This window comes from Staurois parvus, unplaced genomic scaffold (genome assembly GCF_062004578.1).
Source record: "Staurois parvus isolate SC_StPar_1 unplaced genomic scaffold, SC_StPar_1.0 ptg000562l, whole genome shotgun sequence".
NCBI classification, from domain to species: domain Eukaryota; kingdom Metazoa; phylum Chordata; class Amphibia; order Anura; family Ranidae; genus Staurois; species Staurois parvus.
In genome coordinates, this window is record NW_028318358.1 from 11,913,860 (window position 1) to 11,935,257 (window position 21,398).

The 21,398-nt window shown below is 38.8% G+C and overlaps 1 protein-coding gene across 1 annotated transcript; it reads left to right on the top strand.

Moving 5' to 3' along the window:
* Nucleotides 1-563: 563 nt before the first annotated feature.
* On the top strand, nucleotides 564-17,239 carry LOC149450840 (keratin, type II cytoskeletal cochleal-like). The gene is made up of 10 exons (XM_089691483.1): nucleotides 564-1,043; nucleotides 1,135-1,355; nucleotides 1,567-1,627; nucleotides 4,062-4,157; nucleotides 5,223-5,387; nucleotides 6,756-6,881; nucleotides 11,192-11,412; nucleotides 12,946-12,980; nucleotides 16,642-16,728; nucleotides 16,824-17,239. The coding sequence occupies exons 1-10, from the start codon at nucleotides 576-578 to the stop codon at nucleotides 16,964-16,966; spliced, it is 1,623 nt and encodes a 540-aa protein (XP_089547609.1). The 5' UTR covers nucleotides 564-575; the 3' UTR covers nucleotides 16,967-17,239.
* Nucleotides 17,240-21,398: the final 4,159 nt, after the last annotated feature.

Below are 21,398 nucleotides of genomic sequence, written 5' to 3' on the forward strand. Positions count from 1 at the left end.
CAATTTTTATACCTGTTTTAATTTTTGACACAACAGAGCTAATGATTTGTGAGGCAATGCTTATTTAAAGACCTATGAGTTTGTAAGCCAGTTTTCCCAAATTTTCTTTTGTGAGATGAATATGAATAAAATTGTCCTAAAAGCATTCTACTTTAAATAAAGGCATAGTTTATAACTTAATACAAATAAAAAAACTGTTTGAAATTAATTTGAAACTTTTATTCGGATACAAAGGCACAACTTGCTTTGTGCCCTATTTTAAAGATAACCAGTAATGTGAAAAGTTATTAAATCTAAATTACATTAAAGTGGATCACATAAACAAAGCAATTTATATGTTCACAATCTCATTAAAAGATTTTAATTCCTAGATAAATTTAGTTAAAAAAGAAAGACTGCCCACTGCCAAGCCCAAAAACCAAGCCCATGACTGTGGCTAAGGTATAATGATTTTCTCATGAACCAAGCCCTTCCTAAAAATATAAAAAGCTAATTCTGGTCCTTCACAGAACTTAAGTTTAGCCTTCTCTTCCATCTGCTTCTGTTCCTTCACGCTGTCATCTGGAAGAATCACAATGAGCCAAATCCAACAGTCATGTGCTACCAAGCCTGGAAAGGCTGGTGCTGGAGGTTCTTGTGGAGCTCGGTGCTTCAGTAGTTGCTCAACTGGTGGTGGGTATGGAAGAGTCAACTTCTCTTCATCTTCCCTGATACGATCTGGAGGGCCTCAAAGTTACCCTGTGCGCCTTGGTGCTGGAAGTAGTAAATATGGCACAAACAGCCTTTACTGCTTAGGAGGAAGCAAACGGATCTCCATAGCCACTGGCACCAATAAGGGAATAAGCACAGTGGGCAAAGGATTAAGCTTCAGTGGTGACACTTTTCCCATTTGTCCACCTGGAGGTATCCAAAATGTTACGGTCAACCAAATCCTCCTTCAGCCAGTAAAAGTTGATATTGATCCAAATATCCAGAAAGTCAGAACACAAGAAAGGGAGCAAATCAAATCACTCAACAATAAATTTGCATGCTTCATAGACAAGGTAAGTCAAATGCGCTGTAAAAATTTTGTCTAAAATTTTTTTTACTGTTTTTCTAACCTTACTGACTGTTTAGCCTTTACAACTGTTTTAGGTCAGATTCCTTGAACAACAAAATAAAATTCTGGAAACAAAATGGAAGTTTTTGCAAGAACAAAATAAAAAGCTGGCTAATATGAAAGACAACATCAAACCATTATTTGAGGTATACATTAGCAGCCTACAAAGACAACTGGATACCACCAAGAATGAAAAATGTCGTCTTGAAGGAGATCTGAAAAACATGCAGGATGTTGTGGAAGGTTTTAAGGCTAAGTAGGTGAAACTAAATTCATGTTTGTCATCCTGCATCAGTAAATAATGTTATTTAATGTCTTGTCATCTTTTCTGAATAGAATCAACTGAAATATTAAAACAATTGACATAATTTTTGGGAATATAATAAAATATGCTCTGAAATATATGCAGTCATGTATGTATCAAATAAATCAATATGGTAATTACTCATACTTATCTTTGTATACAGATATGAAGAAGAGATCAATAAGCGTGCCTGTGCTGAAAATGAATTTGTATCTTTGAAAAAGGTATACTTCAGCTTAATGAAATGTAATTTGATTTGTATCCTTTACTATGGTAACTTTAATATTGATTTTTAGTTTATTTAATTTTTCCAGCTGAAACTACTAACCTAAAAGGAACCCAACTATTTTGCGCTCAGTAATTTTGAGTTAATTCTAAGTGTAAAGTACTTGAACTGTTCGTATTTTATTTGGAAGTATCACAATATGTTAAACATTAAAATTCTTTGTAAAGAAGGTAGGAATAAATTGTTTAAATAGAAATGTGCCTGACAGCAATAATACATTCATTTTATGAATGCAGCAAAAATATTATATAACAAGAACATTGTAAATGGGATATTTTTTTCCTCATATTAATTTGATATGTGAAAAAGTATTCTCAATATTGTGTTCAGTTTGATTATTTTACATTTTAAAATGTAATCATTAAGAATACTGCGCTAAAACTGTTTGCAATGCTCCTCCTGATGTACTGTTAAAATAGTTTAATTTTAAACATTAAAGCTGAACTCACGATTAAAGAGTAAAAGGAAAAGTAGCAGATTGATGTGCTTGTCTCTCTGCCACTCTGCTATCTTGTCCTATCAGCAGGTACATTGTCAGCACATGAGCACTGCTGAGCACACTTTATTGGCTCCTTCTGCTACTTCTCCTGCCCCCAGCCTGAGCTATGTTGTACAGGGGATTGAAAATAAGGGATGCTAAGTCAAATTCAGGCCCTTCTACTGCTTGAATTAAAAAAAGCCTATAATGATGTAAAAAGGTTAACTAAACCCAAGAACAAAAATTTTATATATTGCAGCTAATGGCCCTTAGATGTGATATCTGCATTTGTTTTCTCTTTTTTCATGCAAAAAAAATATTTTCAGCAAGTATAGAAAATGTTGTTGATTTTGCCAGAAATGCATTATCATTGCTACTTCCTGTGAGATGCACCAATGAATATCTTCCTTCTTAGTTATCTTCTGTAACCTACCAATTGCCCTGCCCCCTCGTAATGGAGATGAAGAGATACAGACATGTTCATAGCCTATATCAGAAAAGCAGACTATGGAGACAACCATGGCTCCCTCCATAGATACAGTGGAGGAGTGACATAGCCACACAGAGTCAGGAAGTATGTTATTTCCAGGATTAAAGGATAAAAAAAGATGCTTGAAAAAAGAAAATGAATGCAGTCACCACACCAAGGACTGGTACACTGCAATATATTACATTTTTGGTTTATCAAACGCACTTTATTGAATGAAGCGAAAGCGATGTATTATGTGCACATTGTATCTGCCTGGAGTCCTGCTTCAATGTATTTTTCCTAGAAATTTACCAAAAACTGTAATGTATCAGCCTCAGGACTGGATTCCATTCAATGCAGTACATTTGAATCTTTTCTAAGTCAATGTCTTTCACAAACTGAATCTAGATGACTGGTTTAGAAGTGTTATAAAGAGGATTCAAAGCACAATTTCAACCCAAGTTCTTTATAGTTCTAAATAGAGTAGGGAAGAGTTGAAATTGTTGGCAGGTCTGTTTTTGTCTGTGATCCTATTGGGGAGATTTTCCCTCTGTAATGCCTATAAAAGCAGTAGCTAGGTGAAGTTGTCACCAAGACAGGAAGTAAAAACAGCAATTTTAACATTTGTCAGAAGTCCAAATCCTTCCTAACTCTACTAAATATGTGTTTTTATGTTTGCCTGTGTTCACACTGGAGAGATTTCCCATTTATGCCAGCCACACCAACTAAACATTTAATTTTGCTCCACACTGCTATATTGTTGACTTGGAGCTTACATGTCTGCTAAAGAGCCTCTCTCTCTAGCACTGGGAGTCCAGGCTCCAGGCACCAGTGATGTCATGTGAGAAGAGGGAGATTGAGCCACCTTCCTCCTATACCTGGAAATTATTGGGTAGCTTTCTTGGATCCCATTGTCTGTATGGAGTGGCAGAGTGGCAACATTAAGGGGAGCATGTGCAGCTAGTAGGGCTGATTTTAAAGAAAGTTGCTGCTTTGCCATGCAAGGGAAAACACAGAGTTGCTCTTAAATAAACCTGTATTGTGCGATTTATGGAAACTGCCAATGTTGATCTCTTTGTGGGAAAGCAAGTAGCACAGACAACTGTGACTTTCTAAGCAAACTGATCTGGAACAAGCATGGAGGCTAGAAAGTCGAAGGGGAGTGAGAACTCCTGACTTGCATGGTATTAGACTATAGTATTGTTCCATGTTCTCTTAGTACACAATTCCTTTAAGAAACATGGCAATGTGTTTTCATATTTCTAGTTAGTATAGGGTTTTATGGAATGTTACATCTTACATGCATGTTGCCTGCATGTTGTTTTGTCTGCTTATGTGTGTTTGTGTTATATATAAATTAACAGCAGGTATTTCAGTATAGGACCATTTTTAAATGCCTTTAACACACTTTAATACTTTTTTAAGGATGTTGATGTCCTGTACATGCAAAAAACTGATCTGGATTGCAAGCAAGATGCCTTGGTGGATGAGCTTAATTTCCTGAAGACTTTATTTGATGCGGTAATAAACCTATTATTTAAATTATTAACTGTTATTATAGTGCTGATTTATGATTGGCTGGGCTAGTTGGTCTAAGATAAGAGATAAAACCCGTTTTCAGTACTCACACAGCAATTGCATCCTAAATTGCATCTTAAATTTAATGATAGCAATTAATTGTAGGGTGTATGAAAGGTTTGTTTAACCCCTTAAACCATCTGAATATAAGCCCATCGAAAACAAAACATAACAAAAAAGGATAAAAATACCAATGACTACAGGGAAGGGAGGGAAGATTCCCTGAAGTCTGACATCCTCCAACTGAAATCTCCTGAGACCGCCCTGCCTACAATCCCCTGCAGGCCCCGCCCATCCTGTCCAGCCTCACCAATAAGGTCAGTATCCCCACCTCTGCGTCATTTAAACTTTTAGGAACTCCACCTGTGCCCACCACTCCCCTTTTAACCCCAGTCATGTCATCCTTCCATCCATTCCTTTGGGTCTTTTCCTCTAAGCCTGACTTTCTGTAAACTGGACTGAAATCTCAAACATTATCAGCTTTCCAAGCTATCTTCTGTGAGCTACAAAGCAATGTCCAGTTATATTATAGAGATTAGAAGAGTGGGGGTTGTTTATTTGCCTAATCAGCAGAACAGATTAGGGTGACAATGCTGTTCCTCCATGAACACAGTGAGCTTTGTCACCCTGAGACAGGAAAATGGCAGAAATATCAGGTGAATATAGAGGAAAACAACATGAAAAAATGAAGAAGAAAACTAATGCAGCACCCACACCTAATTGGTAAGCTGCAATTTTTATGCCTTTTTTGTTTTTGGATTTAAATATGCTTTAAGAGGTTTCTAACACTTTGTGAGTGCTCGTACCTCTACTATATATGCTAGTCACAGTTATCAGCTCCAGTCCCTCTGTCATGTGTTCCCATTTCAGTTAATAGGTCAGGTTTCTCTACCATGTGTCCTGTACTAATGGATATTTGGAGAGCTGATAGACTGTTCGGGGGGCAGGTGCATTGTTAACCAAAGCATTAAGCTAGGTCTTACATGTTGTTACACTTGCTCCTTACAGGAAGTGGCTAACATGCAAGAACGAATTTCCAACACCAATGTTATCTTGACCATGGACAACAACCGTGAACTGGATTTAGATGGAGTCATTTCTGAGGCTAAATCTCAATATGAGGAAATTGCTGCTAAGAGCAGAGCAGAAGCTGAAGCCAACTATGCTAGACAAGTAAGTGATCTGCAACAAGTATGCTTAAGCCTACGTAAGGAAACAACAATTGTACAACATATATTAGGTATTGCAGGGCATGCCGGAGTGAAATCAATAATTCTAGGGACACCATTCATAGTTAATTCTAAATAAATGACTCATAAATGCTTTTAGTGTGTCCCCTATTGACAATTTTGGGTACTAAAGTTAGTCACCATTTCACAGGCCAATACAATACAATTTTAAGGCTTGATACGTTTGGTATCTTTTTACTCAACGCAACCCCTCAGGTTGTATTTTACAAAAAAAATGGGTAAAATATTTGGTCTGTGTGTACTATAAATTAGTTGTAGTATATTTTTACTGAGAAAATATGCATTTGATTAAAAAATGTGTGCTAATATCATGTTACCTAAAATATTGCAACTACCACCATTTTATTGCCCAGGGTCTCTGCTTTAACAAAAAAATATATAATATTTGCCAGTTTTAATTAATCTTCAGGTCTAAAATGTGTGTTTTTAACATATATGCAAAAATATAGTGAGAGGGTTAAAGTGCTTTTACGGTTTAATAAGAGTATATAAAAACTTTAATGTTTATAGTCTTGGCACAGTTGCTTTTTTATATCAGTTCAGACACTGGAAACAGCATTAGAACATTTCTTGTAATTTCTCAGGTCACAATAATTAATTCTGTTTGTTGGATGGTTAATGGACTGTATCCTTTATAGATCACATAACGTTACCAGATTAAAAAAATAATTTCATACTTTCAGCCATTGGTATAGTTTTATTATTTTTCAGTTACAGTTTGATACTTACTGTTTACGTACCTCAGCTTTTATAACTTTCAAGTGGAACATAGCGAAAACTGCATTTTTTTCTTTTTGGAAGGGCAATACCCATGGTCAGAGGTTATCATTGTGCCCATTTGAATGATGTTCCTTTATTTTCTGCCCCAATGACTATACAAGTAGAATACAGATAGGAAATATACCCCAAAGGGGGGGAAAAAAACCTTACAGAGGTTCTAACCCTTCCCCATTCTACTAAGAAAGAACCTTTTTCCTGTCCATGTGCCATAACTTCCTTTATCAGAGAGCACTGTCACCAGAGCAGGAAGTTAGGGGGTGGTCTGATTAATGAAAAACACAACAATATAGTCCTGACAAACATTATAACCCCTTGCCACTCTATCCAAAACAAACATAAAAAAAGGTTTAGGCTGCAGTTTCACTTTTTTTAGTTTAGTTTAGATGTACTAGAACAATTGTGTTGTGACATGTATAATATTTGTAATTTATTGTACAATTGTATAATATATAATATAAGGGTTGCTGGGTTAAGGATAAATAATTCCATACTGTCTGTACATCCCTCATAGTTCCAGCAGCTCAAAGACACAGCGGGACAACATGGGGATAATCTGCGCAGTCAGAGGAATGAGATCCAGGATCTGAACAGCATGATTAAAAGACTGCAAGGAGAAATCGACTGTGTAAAGAAACATGTAAGACCTTTCCTGATGTACACAATTATGTTCTTATCTTTATTCCTGTTACTGTAGACAGGGCTGGCACATAGGTGTGTATGTGTGTGTGGGGGGAAGGGGGGGTTGGTGTCGAAGAGGCAGGTGCAGTGGGAGCTTTGGCTGCTTCTTTCTCCTGACAGGAGTGACTGCAGCGTTGGAAGGTAACTGCTGGAGCTTAAGGCCATGTCTAGCCCCTGTGTGTCCTATATCTATATCTTTGTGGCACTAGGGAGGTACAGGTGCAGAGACCAGCCTATGACAGTCTGAAATATGCTGTGGCTGAAAAGGGGTGGTACTTGTGTTTAGGATAACTAGCCTATGATAGAGAAATATTCAGCATTATTAACACACATATCTTTAAACGCTTCCTGCCTGACCTATAATATGAAGGTGGAGCGAGAGTGCTGCCATCCTGGGTGGACCTCATATGACTTCCTCCCAGAACTGCGCCTTGTGCGCACCTCACAAGCCATGCTTTGGCACGATCTTTCACCCACTGTGTCCACTGGACACAGCAGATGACAGATCTGGTAACATGAGATCCCTGTGACCAATTACAGCAGATTGTATTGCAATTATACACAATGAATGGCTTCCATTTATAGCCATTCATTGTGTACTATTGTGCTGGTCTCTGTGATTGGTCACAGTGATTATGTGGTACAGACAGGGCCAATCACAGAGCTTCTATACCATATAAAAGCGCTTCACAATTGTACACACTGGATGAATGGATGTCATTCATAAAAAATGGTTCCTGATCACTTCTCCAGAGTAGTATAATGTAACTATGATGACTCTGGTCACAGTATGTAAAAAATAAATAAATTGTAATTGAAAAAAAAAAGTAAAAAAAAAATGTATGTGTATGTATATATATATATACACACATATACATATACACACACACATATACACACACATATATAATTCTTTTTTTTTTTTTTTTACATACGGTCACCAGTCAGTGTCCCTGATCACTACCATGCCAGCTATGTGATAAAGCTGGTGACAGTAAAAAAAAAAAAAAAAAAGAAAAAGTGAAAAAAAACCCCAAACTTTTTTCGTTTCTTCATTTTCCAAAACATTGTGACAAAAAATTACAAAATTGAACAAACTCACCTTGGACTGTCTACTTTCTAAAAAGGGGAGTATTTGCGCTGTCCTGGCATTTTCAGGCCTCAACAAAATTAAGTATATCAAATATATATATATCAAATATACATACCATAGTTTGTGAACTTTCCTACAGACTAAATAAAAATAAAAGACTAAATAATAAATAATAAAAATAATATAGTGGTCTACATCTGGCCTAAATTTATAAAGAAATTATTTATTTGCACAATCTTATAACAGAAATGAATAAAACATGTTTTTTTTTAACTTTTGTTTATTTAGCAAAAAATAAAAACTTAGTGATGATTAAATACCACCAAAAGAAAGCTCTATTTGTGGGAAAAAAAGATAACAATTTCATTTGGTTACAGTGTAGCATGACTGACTATTAAATTCAAATTGTTACAGCGCTGAAAGTTGAAAATTGGCCCGGTGAAAGTGTTGGGGGTTAAAGTGTTCAGTATTGAAATGATTAACCAAGGTCTCCAAAAAGATCTGCTATGTTGTCCCTTGGGCATTTGCCTCATTATCTAAACCTGTGGGTAACTTAAAGTGGTTGTAAAGGTTGAAGGTTTTTTTACCTCCATGCATTCTGTGCATGAAGTCAAAAAACCTTCTGTGTGCAGCAGCCTCCTCAGCCCCCTTAATACTTACCTGAGCCCCATCATTATCCAGCGATGTGAACGAGAGCTCTCTGCGGACTCCCCCTCTTCATTGGCTGAGAAAGCAATGGGAGCCATTGGTTGCTGCTGCTGTCAATCACAGCTAGTGAGCCAATGAGGAGAGAGAGGATCTGCAGCTCCATGTGTGAATGTACATACAGAGCAGCAGCTCGGGAGCAAGCCTGCTTGGGTACCTCCATAACAAGCTGCTTGCTCTGAGGCACTTGGCAGGGGGGAGGGGCCAGGAGCACCAGCGGGGGACCCAAGAAGAGGAAGATTGGGGCTGCTCCGTGCAAAACCATTACACAGAGCAGATAACTATTACATGTTTTTTTTAAATTGCCTTTAATATCACTTTAGAATTTGACAGATGTGAAACTCTTACAGGGCTGGGAGGCCGATTTTTCCAAGCCAGTAGATTTTACCTTACACTTTAGCCGTGTGTGGGGAACTGTGTCAAATGCTTTTGAAAAATCCAAGTATACCGTGTCCTCAGCCACCCCTCTGTCCAAGGTTTTGCTCACCTCCTCATAAAAAGAACTCAGATTTGTTTGACAACTTCTGTCTTTCATGAATCCATGCTGTCTGTTGCTTAAAATATTTTTTTTCAGCAAGAACTCATCTACAGTATGTGGTCTTTTATTAAATTCTCCAGTATCTTCCCAACTATAGAAGTTAAACTAACAGGTCTATAATTACTAGATATTTTGATCCATTTGTAAATGTAGGCACCACATTGGCCTTACGCCAGTCCAGTGGTAATATGCCAGTCATTAGAGAGTTCCTAAAAATTAGAAACAATGGCTTTGAAATGACAGAGCTGAATTCTTTAAGGACCCGTGGGTGTATGCCATCCGGTCCAGGTGCTTTATTCACCTTTATTCTGTCTAAATATTTCTGGATCATATCAATTGTGAGTCAATGTGGATCACCTGGGGCTGTGTCAATACCATGCCCAATGTGGACAAGAGCTCCCCCATGCTTTTTTGTATACGCAGAGCTGAAGAAGGCATTTAATAAATTTGCCTTCTCTTTTGTCCCCAGTCACCCACTCTAGATTATTTTGTAAAGGGCCTACATGCTCAGACCGGACTTTTTTACTATTAAATATATTTGAAGATTTTTTCGGGGATTGTTCTGCTATATTTTTCAATCTGTCGTTCATTTTAAATTTTTGCGGCCTTGATTTCATTTTCACATATTCTGTTATATTCTTTATAATGTTTAAACGATGACAGAGTTCCGTCATTTTTATATTTAATAAAAGCTCTTTTCTTATTATCTATAGCTTTTTAACTTTGGCCTTAAGCCACATAGGTTTGATTTTTAGTCTTTTAAACGTGTTGCCCATGGGAATATATTTTGCAGTGTGTTCACATACAGTCTTTTTGAAGAACTTCCATTTCTGTGTTGTGTTCATAGATGCCAATATTCCCTCCCAGTCTAAGTCTTGGAGAGCATTTCTCAGCTTTGGAAAATTAGCTCTCTTAAAGTTGAGCGTTGTTATTTTTCCCATGTGTGCTTGTTGTTTACAGCTAACAGTAAATTAAATCATGATATAGTCACTGCTACCCAGATGTTCTTTTATATGGACATTAGTAATAAGCTCTGCATGGTTTGTGATTACCAGGTCCAGCAAAGCATCATTCCTAGTTGGGGCCTCTATGAACTGTACCATAAAATTGTCCTGTAAGAGGTTTATAAATGTTTGCCTTTTAACTGTTCCTGCAGTACCATTACTCCAGTCAATTTTCGGGTAATTAAAATCCCCCATTATTATCACTAATCCTAACTAGCCCCTCCACATCAATCCCATTAGCTACCTGCTCAGAGAGCAGAAGAGCCCTTTCAAGGTTGTCGGTTCTGCACAGTGTTCCTCCAGATCTCTAACGGAAGGGCAACCCGCTCACATCTGTCACAGGGGTACCCTTCCTGGAGCTGTTTCTCCATTGTTCCATACATGCGACACAGTGCACTGCACAAAACTTTCAACTCTGATAGTACTCATTATCCCAGTTACAATATTATTACGAATAGGAAATATCAGATGTCACTTACAGGTTAGTATACTCCTGTTATATTCTCCTGTTTTTCATTCCGGTTTTTGAACTCCACTTAATAAAATGTCCACTTTCTCAAAGGTCCAGCAAGCAAAATACAGGCAAGCTCAAGAATGGGCAAGCTCAGAGGGAGCTCTACAGAAAGTTATATAGGAACTGTAGCACCTGTTACCAATTAACCCCTCCACTAATCAGCAATCTGAAGGAAGGAAAGAAAAGGGAAAAAAATGCTATTTAAAAAGTGACAGAAAAAGTGATTTCAAAAAGTAAAAGCTGCTAGCAAGACCCCAAAAAAGAAAATAAAACAACTACAAGCACCAGCAATCACCTGCAGACAAAAGCAAAACTGTTTTTCACTCCCCACTCAAATTTCTCACTCTTTTTATCTTCAGTCAGCAAAATATGCCAGACTATGGTCACTGTTTAATGTATCATTTTATGCCTGCAGATTTGTGCACTAGAAATAGCAATTACAGATGCTGAAGGCCGTGGGGAGGTTGCTTTGAAAGATGCCAAAGAGAAATTATGTGAACTGGAAGCTGCTCTACAAAAAGCCAAAGAAGATCTTGCAGTTCAGCTACGTGATTACCAGGAACTGCTTAATGTAAAAATGTCCCTGGATCTTGAGATTGCCACATACAGGACTCTTCTGGAGGGTGAAGAAAGCAGGTACGTGTTGCAAAATAAGTAGCCTAGAAGAAAACATCATAAATCTAAAAGCAAATTTATCATGAACCATTTAAGCAAGCTTTAAGAGTGTAGTATTTGAAATTTGAGTCTGATCTTCATTAAATAAATTTCCTTGAGATTCTCTTCAAATCATAATAGAAAGCTATGAATGTTATTTTGCTATGTATTCTGATTATTTAATTGGTTAAAAGATGTGAGGTGCAACCTTTTTTTTTTTTTTTTTTACATTTTAGATGAAAGTAAGAGATTGCAGCTCTGTGCACCCTTAAGTGCATCTTCACCATTTCCCCCTCTTCAGTATGTCACCCCTGTACTGTGCCTCACCGCCACATGCAGTGACCACTTGTTTCATCTCTCCTTAATGTGATCCCCTTTGTTTTGTGCCTCACCCCCGCCTCCAGCACCCCCTAAACTAATGTCTTTTTCTACCCCCAGCATCCCCCTCCCACCTCATACATATATTTTGTCATTATAGTCTTTGCTCTGATTAAATATTTCTCTGAGCTGCAGTTATAGCTAATGCCAGGATGCTAGGTGTGATCCTGGACCTGTCCTTTCAGCTCCAAATACAATCACTGTCCAGATCCTGCAAACTTCAACTCCATAACTTTTCTAAAAAATGCCCCTTCCTAACCAATGAAACCACCAAGCTACTTCCTTGTCTCTCTTGCCTTGACTATTGCAATTCCTTCTGCATTGGCCTACCTCTACACAGGCTATTTCCCTCTCAATACTTTCATGAATGCCCAATAAATACAAATCAATACCCTAACAATAATGTACAAATCCAGTCACAACTCTGCGCTGAGCTAAATCACCAATCATCACCAACCAGTTTCAAATTATAACCCAAATCGTCCTCTCTGCCCTTCCCAAGACCTCCTTCTCTGTCGCTCACTTGACTTCTCCTCCCATACTTGCATCCAGGACTTGTCCATTGCCTCTTCCTTACTCTGGACCTCTCTACCTTCTGCCTGGCTATCTCTTCCACTGTCCATCATTAGGCGATCCCTGAAAACTAATTTCTTCATCTCCTCCCCTAACAAACTGAACTTTTTCTTTCTCCATCAACTCATACCTCGCAATTATTACCTTTTTTACCCCTTGCCCATCTCTATTAGATTGCAAGCTCTCATGACCAGGGATCTATCAACCATCTTGTATTGAATTGTATTGTAATTGTACTGTCTCCCTTTATTTTGCACAACGCTGCACAAACTGTTGGTGCTATATAAATGATGAATAATAATAATATTTAAGGACTTGAGAGTTGCTGTTTTATTTCAGTAAGCATGTGACTGGATAGAGTGGGTCTATTTTATAATTTACATTTTCAAGAGCTGTATTTCCAAAATGGCCCTTCATTCACTTTTACCTTTTATTGCACAATAGATGCAGCCATGATGGTAATTTGCAAAACTTTGTTTTTAACAAAAAAACATTTTCTCATGAATTAGCTGCAGTGGATACTTTATTATAATCTGTAGTAGTAACACTGTTTGTTTATTGCAGGATGCATGGAGAAGTTGACAACAATGTTACAATCTGTAAGTTTAGCTGTAAAACAAATATTTACTGTACAATCCTTAAAGCCACACTCCAGGTACAAAACAGTTAACTGAAATATGCTGATCAACAGCCACATGGGATATAAAGCCACTATGTGTGCATCCAATTCCTTTACATAACCAGATATTATAATTTAAGGGTTAGTTCACACTACATGCATTTCAGTTTCTTTTTTTCTGCATCCAAAACAAACAGAAAGTAGGTTATATGGTTGTCAATGTCATAGTTCACATCATTGCTTGCAGTTCCAGTGTGTTCCAGATGCAGAATAAAAGTAGAACATGCTGCATTTTCCCTGCACAGAACTGTACTGGAACACGGTAAAACACATAAAAAATGCACTGGAACTCACCAAAAGGCACCAAAAACACACTGGAACACCCATGTCTCTATTTAAGTTGAAGAAAAAGAGAGGAGAAAAAATGAACTGGAACGTCTAAAAACGAACCAGAATGTGTCAAAACCACGTCAAGAATGTACATGCAGAACGCATCTGGACCAGGGGCAGACTGACAACTCATGGGGCTCCCGGGCAATAGGGGATCAATGGGTCCCTGTGTCCTTGCCCAAACTCAAAAAAGCCTATGAAAAAGGTACCAGGGGTATCTCATGGGGCCCCCTACTGACCCCGGGCCCTCGGGCAGGGCCTGAGTTTCCAAATGGTCAGTCCGCCCCTGATCTGGACTGCGTTTTTATAGTGTGAACTGGCCCTTAAAGTAGCAGTGACATCACCATTGTGCTGCATATACCCTGTGCAAAGAGCAGAGCTGTGAGGAGGGATCAAGTAGGCTCCTCCCACTCCAGGCCACCTACAGAAAATTATAAGAGGGGAAGGATACAGGACCAGTCAGCCTTGCAGAAGGACAGAGAACAGCAGTGATTAGTCTTTATTGAGGGAAGCTCCTGGCCAAAGACCATGTTTTATTCTGGATTACTGCGTAGTTCTGGAAGAAATACATACAGCATGTAAAGATTCACGTAATAATTCACAATCAAATTGTATTTACACAATATTTGCTTATCCTGGAGTTTAGCTTTAAAGTTTGATCTTTTAAAAATGTATTTTGGATAGAGTGTAAGGGGGATAGAACCTCTTTCAGGTTTGTATTGCTGTGTGTGTCACTGGTGAGACATTTCAGCCTGTCTGTGTATCCCGGTGTCCACTGCCACTGGGACATAAAGGAAGATAAAATCCAAAGTTATCACAAAATTAAGGATAGAGGGACAATTTTGTTCCAATGGGAATGCTTGCTTTCATGATAACTGTTTAAAATGGGATTACCCTTATCTTGAAGAGCTTTCTTTTTACTTCCTATTATGTCTACAAGCTAGGCAGGAACTGAAGGCAATTTTCCCCAGTGGGACACAGATTGCAAAGAACCTGATGGGGGTTTTGACTATTCCCTACTCTAATCCAAACTAAAAAAAATAATAATTTGTAACTTTAAAATACTTAAATGTAGATTAAAGCACAATTTCCCAATTTAAGAATGGGAGCTTTTGAGGGAATGTACAGGCCTTGGATGAAGTGAATTGGTTAGTTCACACCAAATTCTTTGGTTTTGCCATAATATCAGATTAGATTCGTATAATTATTTAATAAAATCATATACATTTTAGTCTCTGCACCTGAGAGCTAAGCTCCACCCAGCTACCGTGACTATTAGTTAAAGAATAAACAGGTGGCACACACACCTAGTGCATTATCCAAGGTTTATTCAAAGGTATAAAGGATAAAAAACATACTCACAGACAAAGCATGTATCTAAAAAGCATTTGCATTATGAAGATGGCCACAATGGCAAGCAAGGTGTTCCAAATGCAGTCGGGGACAAATCCCTTTCCTCAGAGCTGCTGACCAGCCTTTAGGACTGGTCCAGATGTGTAGTGGACATGGTGGACTGATGGTAGAGGCCTTGCTGCTAATGCAGCAAGGCCCCTTCCAATCAGTCCACCTTGCTTGCCATTGTGGCCATCTTCATAATGCAAATGCTTTTTAGATATATGCTTCATCTGTGAGTATGTTTTTTATCCTTTATACCTTTGAATAAACCTTGAATAATGCACTAGGTGTGTGCGCCACCTGTTTATTCTTTATCTAGTGGCTGATCTCCCCGTCTGAGGAGGGCTGCACCCCTGAAGCATCTCCTTTGGTTGTCGCTGTCCTGGTTCCCTTGGCTTTCCTTTGGCTGTGCATTTCCTGAGGTGCTGGAGAGTACATACGTTAACCGTGACTATTAGTCCTCATGCACACTGGACATTTTTACAGCTGCTGTTTTTGGCTTTTGGCATTTTTTTCTACAGCCAGTAAACTCCCCAGCATGTTATCCTCTGTGCCCATGCACACATAGACTGTAATCAGCATTTTTTGGCTGGAAAAAAACCCCCAGAACTAGTGGGTTTCTAGAGAAGTTTAACTGTAAAAACGCTCTAAAACTGAAAAACCCTGAAAAATGTGGTAAAATGTGGAAAACTGGCGTTTTTGGATGTTTTTTGAGCAAAACAAAATGTTTTTTGGTAAAAAAAATGCTACAAAACGCAAACGCAAAAAAACAAAACAAAACGCTGCTAAGCGCTAATGCAAAAATGCTGAAAAACTTACGGTATCGTGACTTTACAGCTAACATTACCAGCAGTATTAATACGCCCAGTGTGCATGAAGACTTAAAACGCACAGTGTGCATGGAGCCAAAAAACTCTTCTTAAAACCAACTAATTCTGGGTTTTTTTCCAGGCAGAAAATGCTCCTGCCAAAAAAGTCTGATTAAAGCCTATGTGTGCATGAACACTTTCAAGGGGGTTTATTTACTAAAGCTGGTTCAATCAGAATCTTATGCACTTCTGCATGGAAACCATCAGCTTCCAGGTTTTATTGCTAAAGCTTAATTGAACAAGCTGAGGTTAGAAGCTGATTGGCTACCAAGCACAGCTGCACCAGATTCTGAGTGAACCAGCTTTAGTAATTCTCCCCTAAGGAGTCTTACTTCCTTGGTTTCATTAACTTTACATTTAAGGACAATTCCACGCAAGCTGATATTAGAGTTTTGTGTGACTTTTGGCACATTGACTCTTACATCTCTTGAGAATTACAGTGGTGAGAAATTCCCCCAAGAAACCTTAGTTCCACCAACATCAGCTGACCTTAAAAAATGTATGATAGTTCTGTGCTTTCCCCATGGATTCAACCTAATTTATGATTAACAAATAAAGGGGATGTCTATATCTGGGACTGTGACATCATCCATAGTGCATGAAAACCTTGCTATTGGGTTCTCTGAGAAATAAAAGTCCATTGGTACAATCCAGGTGAGTTCTACCAAAATAAAAATTTTGGTTTCGGGTGGAACTGATCTTTCAGAAGGTCTTTCTGTCACAAGATAAGTGAAAGTCCATTATTGTTAAGACAAACAAGAATCTTTAGTGGGAAGTGCCCAACCGCAGAGTCTACATGATAATCCAGGGAGAAATTCCATTCTTTGTGGTTTGCTTGCAACAGTTTTTTATCTGAACTACAAAAAATTTAATCTTTTTTTCATTGTTATTAAATTTCTAATAAAATATACCTTTAATTCCATCATCTTAAGATTGTTGTGAAATATGAACTTTTCACTAACAACCTGTCTGTTTTTACCTTTGCAGCTGTCTTTAGCAGTGCTGGGAAGGTGGCCAGTTCTGGTTTGAGCTGTGGAAAAGGATCCTGCAGTGTCCCAAGGAGCAGTGTAACAGGTAGGGATTCAGTGTGATCCACTGTGGTCTTTTCTATCACTTTAATTTCTGCCACTTTCCTTAGTTTGTAATATTTATTATTTGTATCACAACAGCTGTATATAACAACATCGTGAAGGCGAGCAATTCTGGCGCTTCTGGTTGTGGAACAGGAACATGCAACACTAACAGCAAAATAGCTAGTGCCACGGGAGGCATTGCAGTACTTGCTGCAACAGCTTTGAGCAAGAACTACTGAGGAAATATAAAAACCTTCAGTAGCAGTGCCAATCTTTTACTCTGAAATCTATTTTCTTACTGAAAGTTTCTTTGCATAAAGCTTTGATATTAAGCAAGGGGAAGATTTGCAGTTAGTATTGTTTCTGTTTAGCCTTGGCAAACTAAAACAGCATAATAAACACTTAGGTGATTAGCATGTCCTTCATCTTGCACTGTTTAAAATAACTGTTCTGGCATGTACTGTATCTTGTAACCGTGTATCTTTAATTCAATAAATTGCATGTTAAATTCATTGTTATTTTTTTTATTATTACAACTTCTGTATCTTGGCTTGTTAACATTGTCCTATTGTAGTGTTCTTTGAATATCCAAAATATATCATGTACTGCAAGGACACCTCCAACAAAAAAAGCTAAATATAAAGTGGAAGCATAAATGTACATTAGGTACTGTTTTTTTTTTTTTTTTGTATAGTGATGCACATCTCACAAGTCTCCAACCACTGCTGCTCTATGGAGTAGTATGACATGATCAAGGAGACAACTGTTTTCAAAACCTGCTATTCTGCATACACTTGATACTGCTTCATCTTCTGCTTGCTCATTGGACAAATAGTGGACATCACCAACACTCACCTCTCTCTCCTATGAACCTTCCCCTTTTATTCATCACCTTACAGAACAGAGAGAACTCCGCTGCAAACCTGATTTAACATTTTAGTTAGCATGCAGCAAATAAAGATAACAAGAGTTCAATAATCTAAATAATAAATAAGAGTTTAGGCAAATTCTCTAACAGAATAGGAAATTATTTAAAAACACTTAAAGGCATTCATCATATTTTGGGAGTATTTTTTTTCAAATAAACCTGTTCTTTCCACAAAGAAAAACTGAGCATGTAAATGAACAGGCCTAGGATATTATTATTATTATACAGGATTTATATAACAGTTTGCTCAGCACTTTACAATATAAATATACAGCAAATAAACATAGTTCCTCTGTTTTGACATCTTTATATTTTTATGAAATTGATATTGTTTTTAAGTGGTAGTAAGCTTGAGAAAAATGTGGCCCCCTTTCATATTTATGCACCACATACTAGCATATATAGACAAACTTACCTTAGAAATGAAGCCCTTCAGTTAAGCTCACCACTGCAGAAGCTTCCATTTTCAAACGGTGTTTCTTCCGAATTTGCGGGCTCTGGTCGTTTGAATGTCTAGGCCGCAATTAAGTCAAGGCTTGGCGGTCTACATTACGTGGCATACTGTGTGGCTGTGAATGCAATGCATCACTACACATGTGCAGGTGATGTCATCAGCCATTACCAATGGAAATAGCTCCTAAATTGTAAAAATTTAGGAGATATTCATTATGTCTACAAGTAAACTTGATTGTAAGCTTACCTGTAGGTACAAGTGCACTCACAGGGTTAACTACCACCTTAAGTATTAATATAACTATCTATAATAATTAATGAAAGAGTGAAGAGCCTTAGACAGGCTGCCCATTGGTTAACTGCACAAAACCTAGGCTTCTTGAGAGCTCTGAGGCCTCCTTTCTTATGAAAGTGTGTTTGTACTATCATCAAGTTCAGTTGAGGAGATGAGAACTTACTAATAGCATACATATATACTTAGTGTAGAGTATTCCTAAGGGTAAACATCTCTACAAATATCAGAGAATGTTTACCAGGTGCAGATGTTTACAGTAGGATTCGTATGTTTGTAGGTGCCCCCAGATCTTGGCTGACACTAGTAGTATTGTCACCTAGGAAAGGACTCCAGCACATCCTCCCCTTTTCTTTATAACATACCTATAATGCTATATACCTATAATGCTACCACCTCCCCCTCACTCCCCCTCTCTGTTGGGGTCCCTCAAGGCTCTGTCCTCGGGCCCCTTCTCTTCTCCATCTATACCTCCTCCCTTGGCCAACTCATACACTCTCACGGCTTCAACTACCACCTCTATGCCGACGACACACAAATCTATCTCTCAACCCCCCACCTCACCCCCTTGGTCTCAGCCCGAATCACACACCTACTGAGCGACATATCAGACTGGATGTCGCTCCACTTCCTTAAATTGAACCTCTCCAAAACCAAGTTTCTTGTCTTCCCCCCAGCCCGGACACCACCCCCCATTGATTTCTCCGTCACATCCAACAACGCTACCATCAAACCCGCCCTGCAGGCCAGAGTACTGGGTGTCATTCTGGACTCCAACCTATCCTTCCAGCCCCAAGTCCAATCTTTAACAAACTCGTGCAGACTCCACCTCCGCAACATCGCCAAAATCCGCACGTTCCTAACCCCAGAAACCACTAAACAGCTCATCCACTCCCTCATCATATCACGACTCGACTACTGCAACTCCCTCCTCAGTGGCCTGCCTCGCTGCTGGCTATCCCCTCTTCAGTCCATCCTGAACACGGCTGCCAGACTCATTCACCTTTCCAACCGCTCTGTCTCCGCCACCCCCCTCTGCCAATCCCTCCACTGGCTTCCGATTGCGCAACGGATCCAATTCAAAATCCTAACACTGACGTACAAAGCTGTCCACCATACTGCCCCGTACCACATCTCTGACCTAATATCCAAGTACCGCCCAGCACGCACACTCCGCTCCTCACAAGACCTCCTTCTCTCTAGTTCCCTGGTCTCCTCCTCCCATGCCCGCCTCCAGGACTTCTCCAGGGTGTCACCCATCCTCTGGAACTCCCTGCCCCAACCCATCAGATTATCACCTACTCTCCTCTCCTTTAGGCGCACCCTGAAAACCCATCTCTTCAGGGAAGCCTACCCCACCCCCTGCTAACTTGCCGACCTCCTCCACTCTTCCTACCACTCCATCCCCCACAGCCATCTCCTCCTGTGCCACCACCCCCTCCCTCCTAGATTGTAAGCTCGAAAGAGCAGGGCCCTTGATCCCCTCATGTTTTGCATTGTATTGGTATTGTTCTGTCACATGTTCTGTCTCCCTTTGTAATGTACAGCGCTGAGCGAACTATTGGCGCTTTATAAATACTGTATAATAATAATAATAATAATAATAATAATAACATAAAAGTGAGGGATATGGTACCCTTCAAAGATAGCTGAGGACAAGATACCCAAGAGGCATGCAGCACAGAGAGTGTACAACATTTTTGGCAGGATCTAACGCTTTGTTTTGACTTTGCTTTCAGTAATATATTTAGCAGATCTTTTGGATAAGGGGGAGAGGGACAGTTAGAGCCTCTGTTAAGTTTTACCGTTAGTGTCTGTCTCTGTTGGTTACATTTTCCTTCATATTTTGTCAAGACAAGAAATGATGAGAAATCTATTCAACAGGGGCACAGACAAAAACACATTTTTAGTAGAGTGAAGATTGATTACAACTACTGAGAATGTTTTTATTTATGTCTTTGCATTCCTGTTCTCATGCCCACCACACCCTCTATTTCCAGTACAGAGGCATCACAAAGACAGGAAATGAGGAAAAATCTCTGTAAAGGTGTCACAGACAAACCACATCTGAAGATGACCAAATTGATGAGATTACTTCTCTTACACTCACTATTCAATACCCTTGGAGTTGTTGACAGAGTGTGAGAAGACAAGGCATGGCACCTATGTCTTTAGTAAGTCTAGAAGCAGCAGACAGCCTGGAGATAATTTAGTCCCCACTGCAGTGTCAATGTGTGGTGGTTTACAGATTGAGCAAAGGAACTCACAGAAGCAGGAGGCAAAGTCATAGTCAGGATGAGCCAAGGTCAGCAACAACCAAACAGCAGATGTATTAGTTCAGAGAGAAGAGGCAAAGTCAAAGTGCAGACCGAGGTAGATCAAACAGACAGCAAAGGTACCAAGGTAGCAGACAGTAAGCAAAGTCAAGAACACAAGCCAAGATCAACAATGGGAGGATATGGTTCAGGAGACAAGCAGGGTTGTTAATGGGAGATCAGATGTGCAGGTCAGGTCACATAAATAGCTGATGACCACTCAATGACTTCTCTAGGCAATGTTAAGCTTTTTATAGAAAGTTTGGTGCCAACACCATGCTAGCTCATGCAGAAGCTGTGTGCAGATTCACGTGCAGTCTTAATACTAGATGAAGTACCACAGATTGCAATGAGTGCTAGTACATGTGCCCACACAAATCCGCGGGGAAAACCATAATTCCAACATTTCTGACACAAAAATTAAAAACCTTACTGAAATTGTAAGCTTTCCCTACTTGTCCAAAAAGTGGGTGAAGATGTTGAGTTTAAAGTTTTAAATCACACATGGCTTTGACATGCATGTTGTTTAATCATTACTCATTGACTAGGAACTTGATAGTGTTACTGGTAGAAATAAACAGTGTGTTCAGCATGGTTATTCAATTTCAATGAGTTTTTATTGAAATAATGTTGCAAAAGATACAATGGTTACCGTTATTACATATTCTGATGGAAAAACAAAG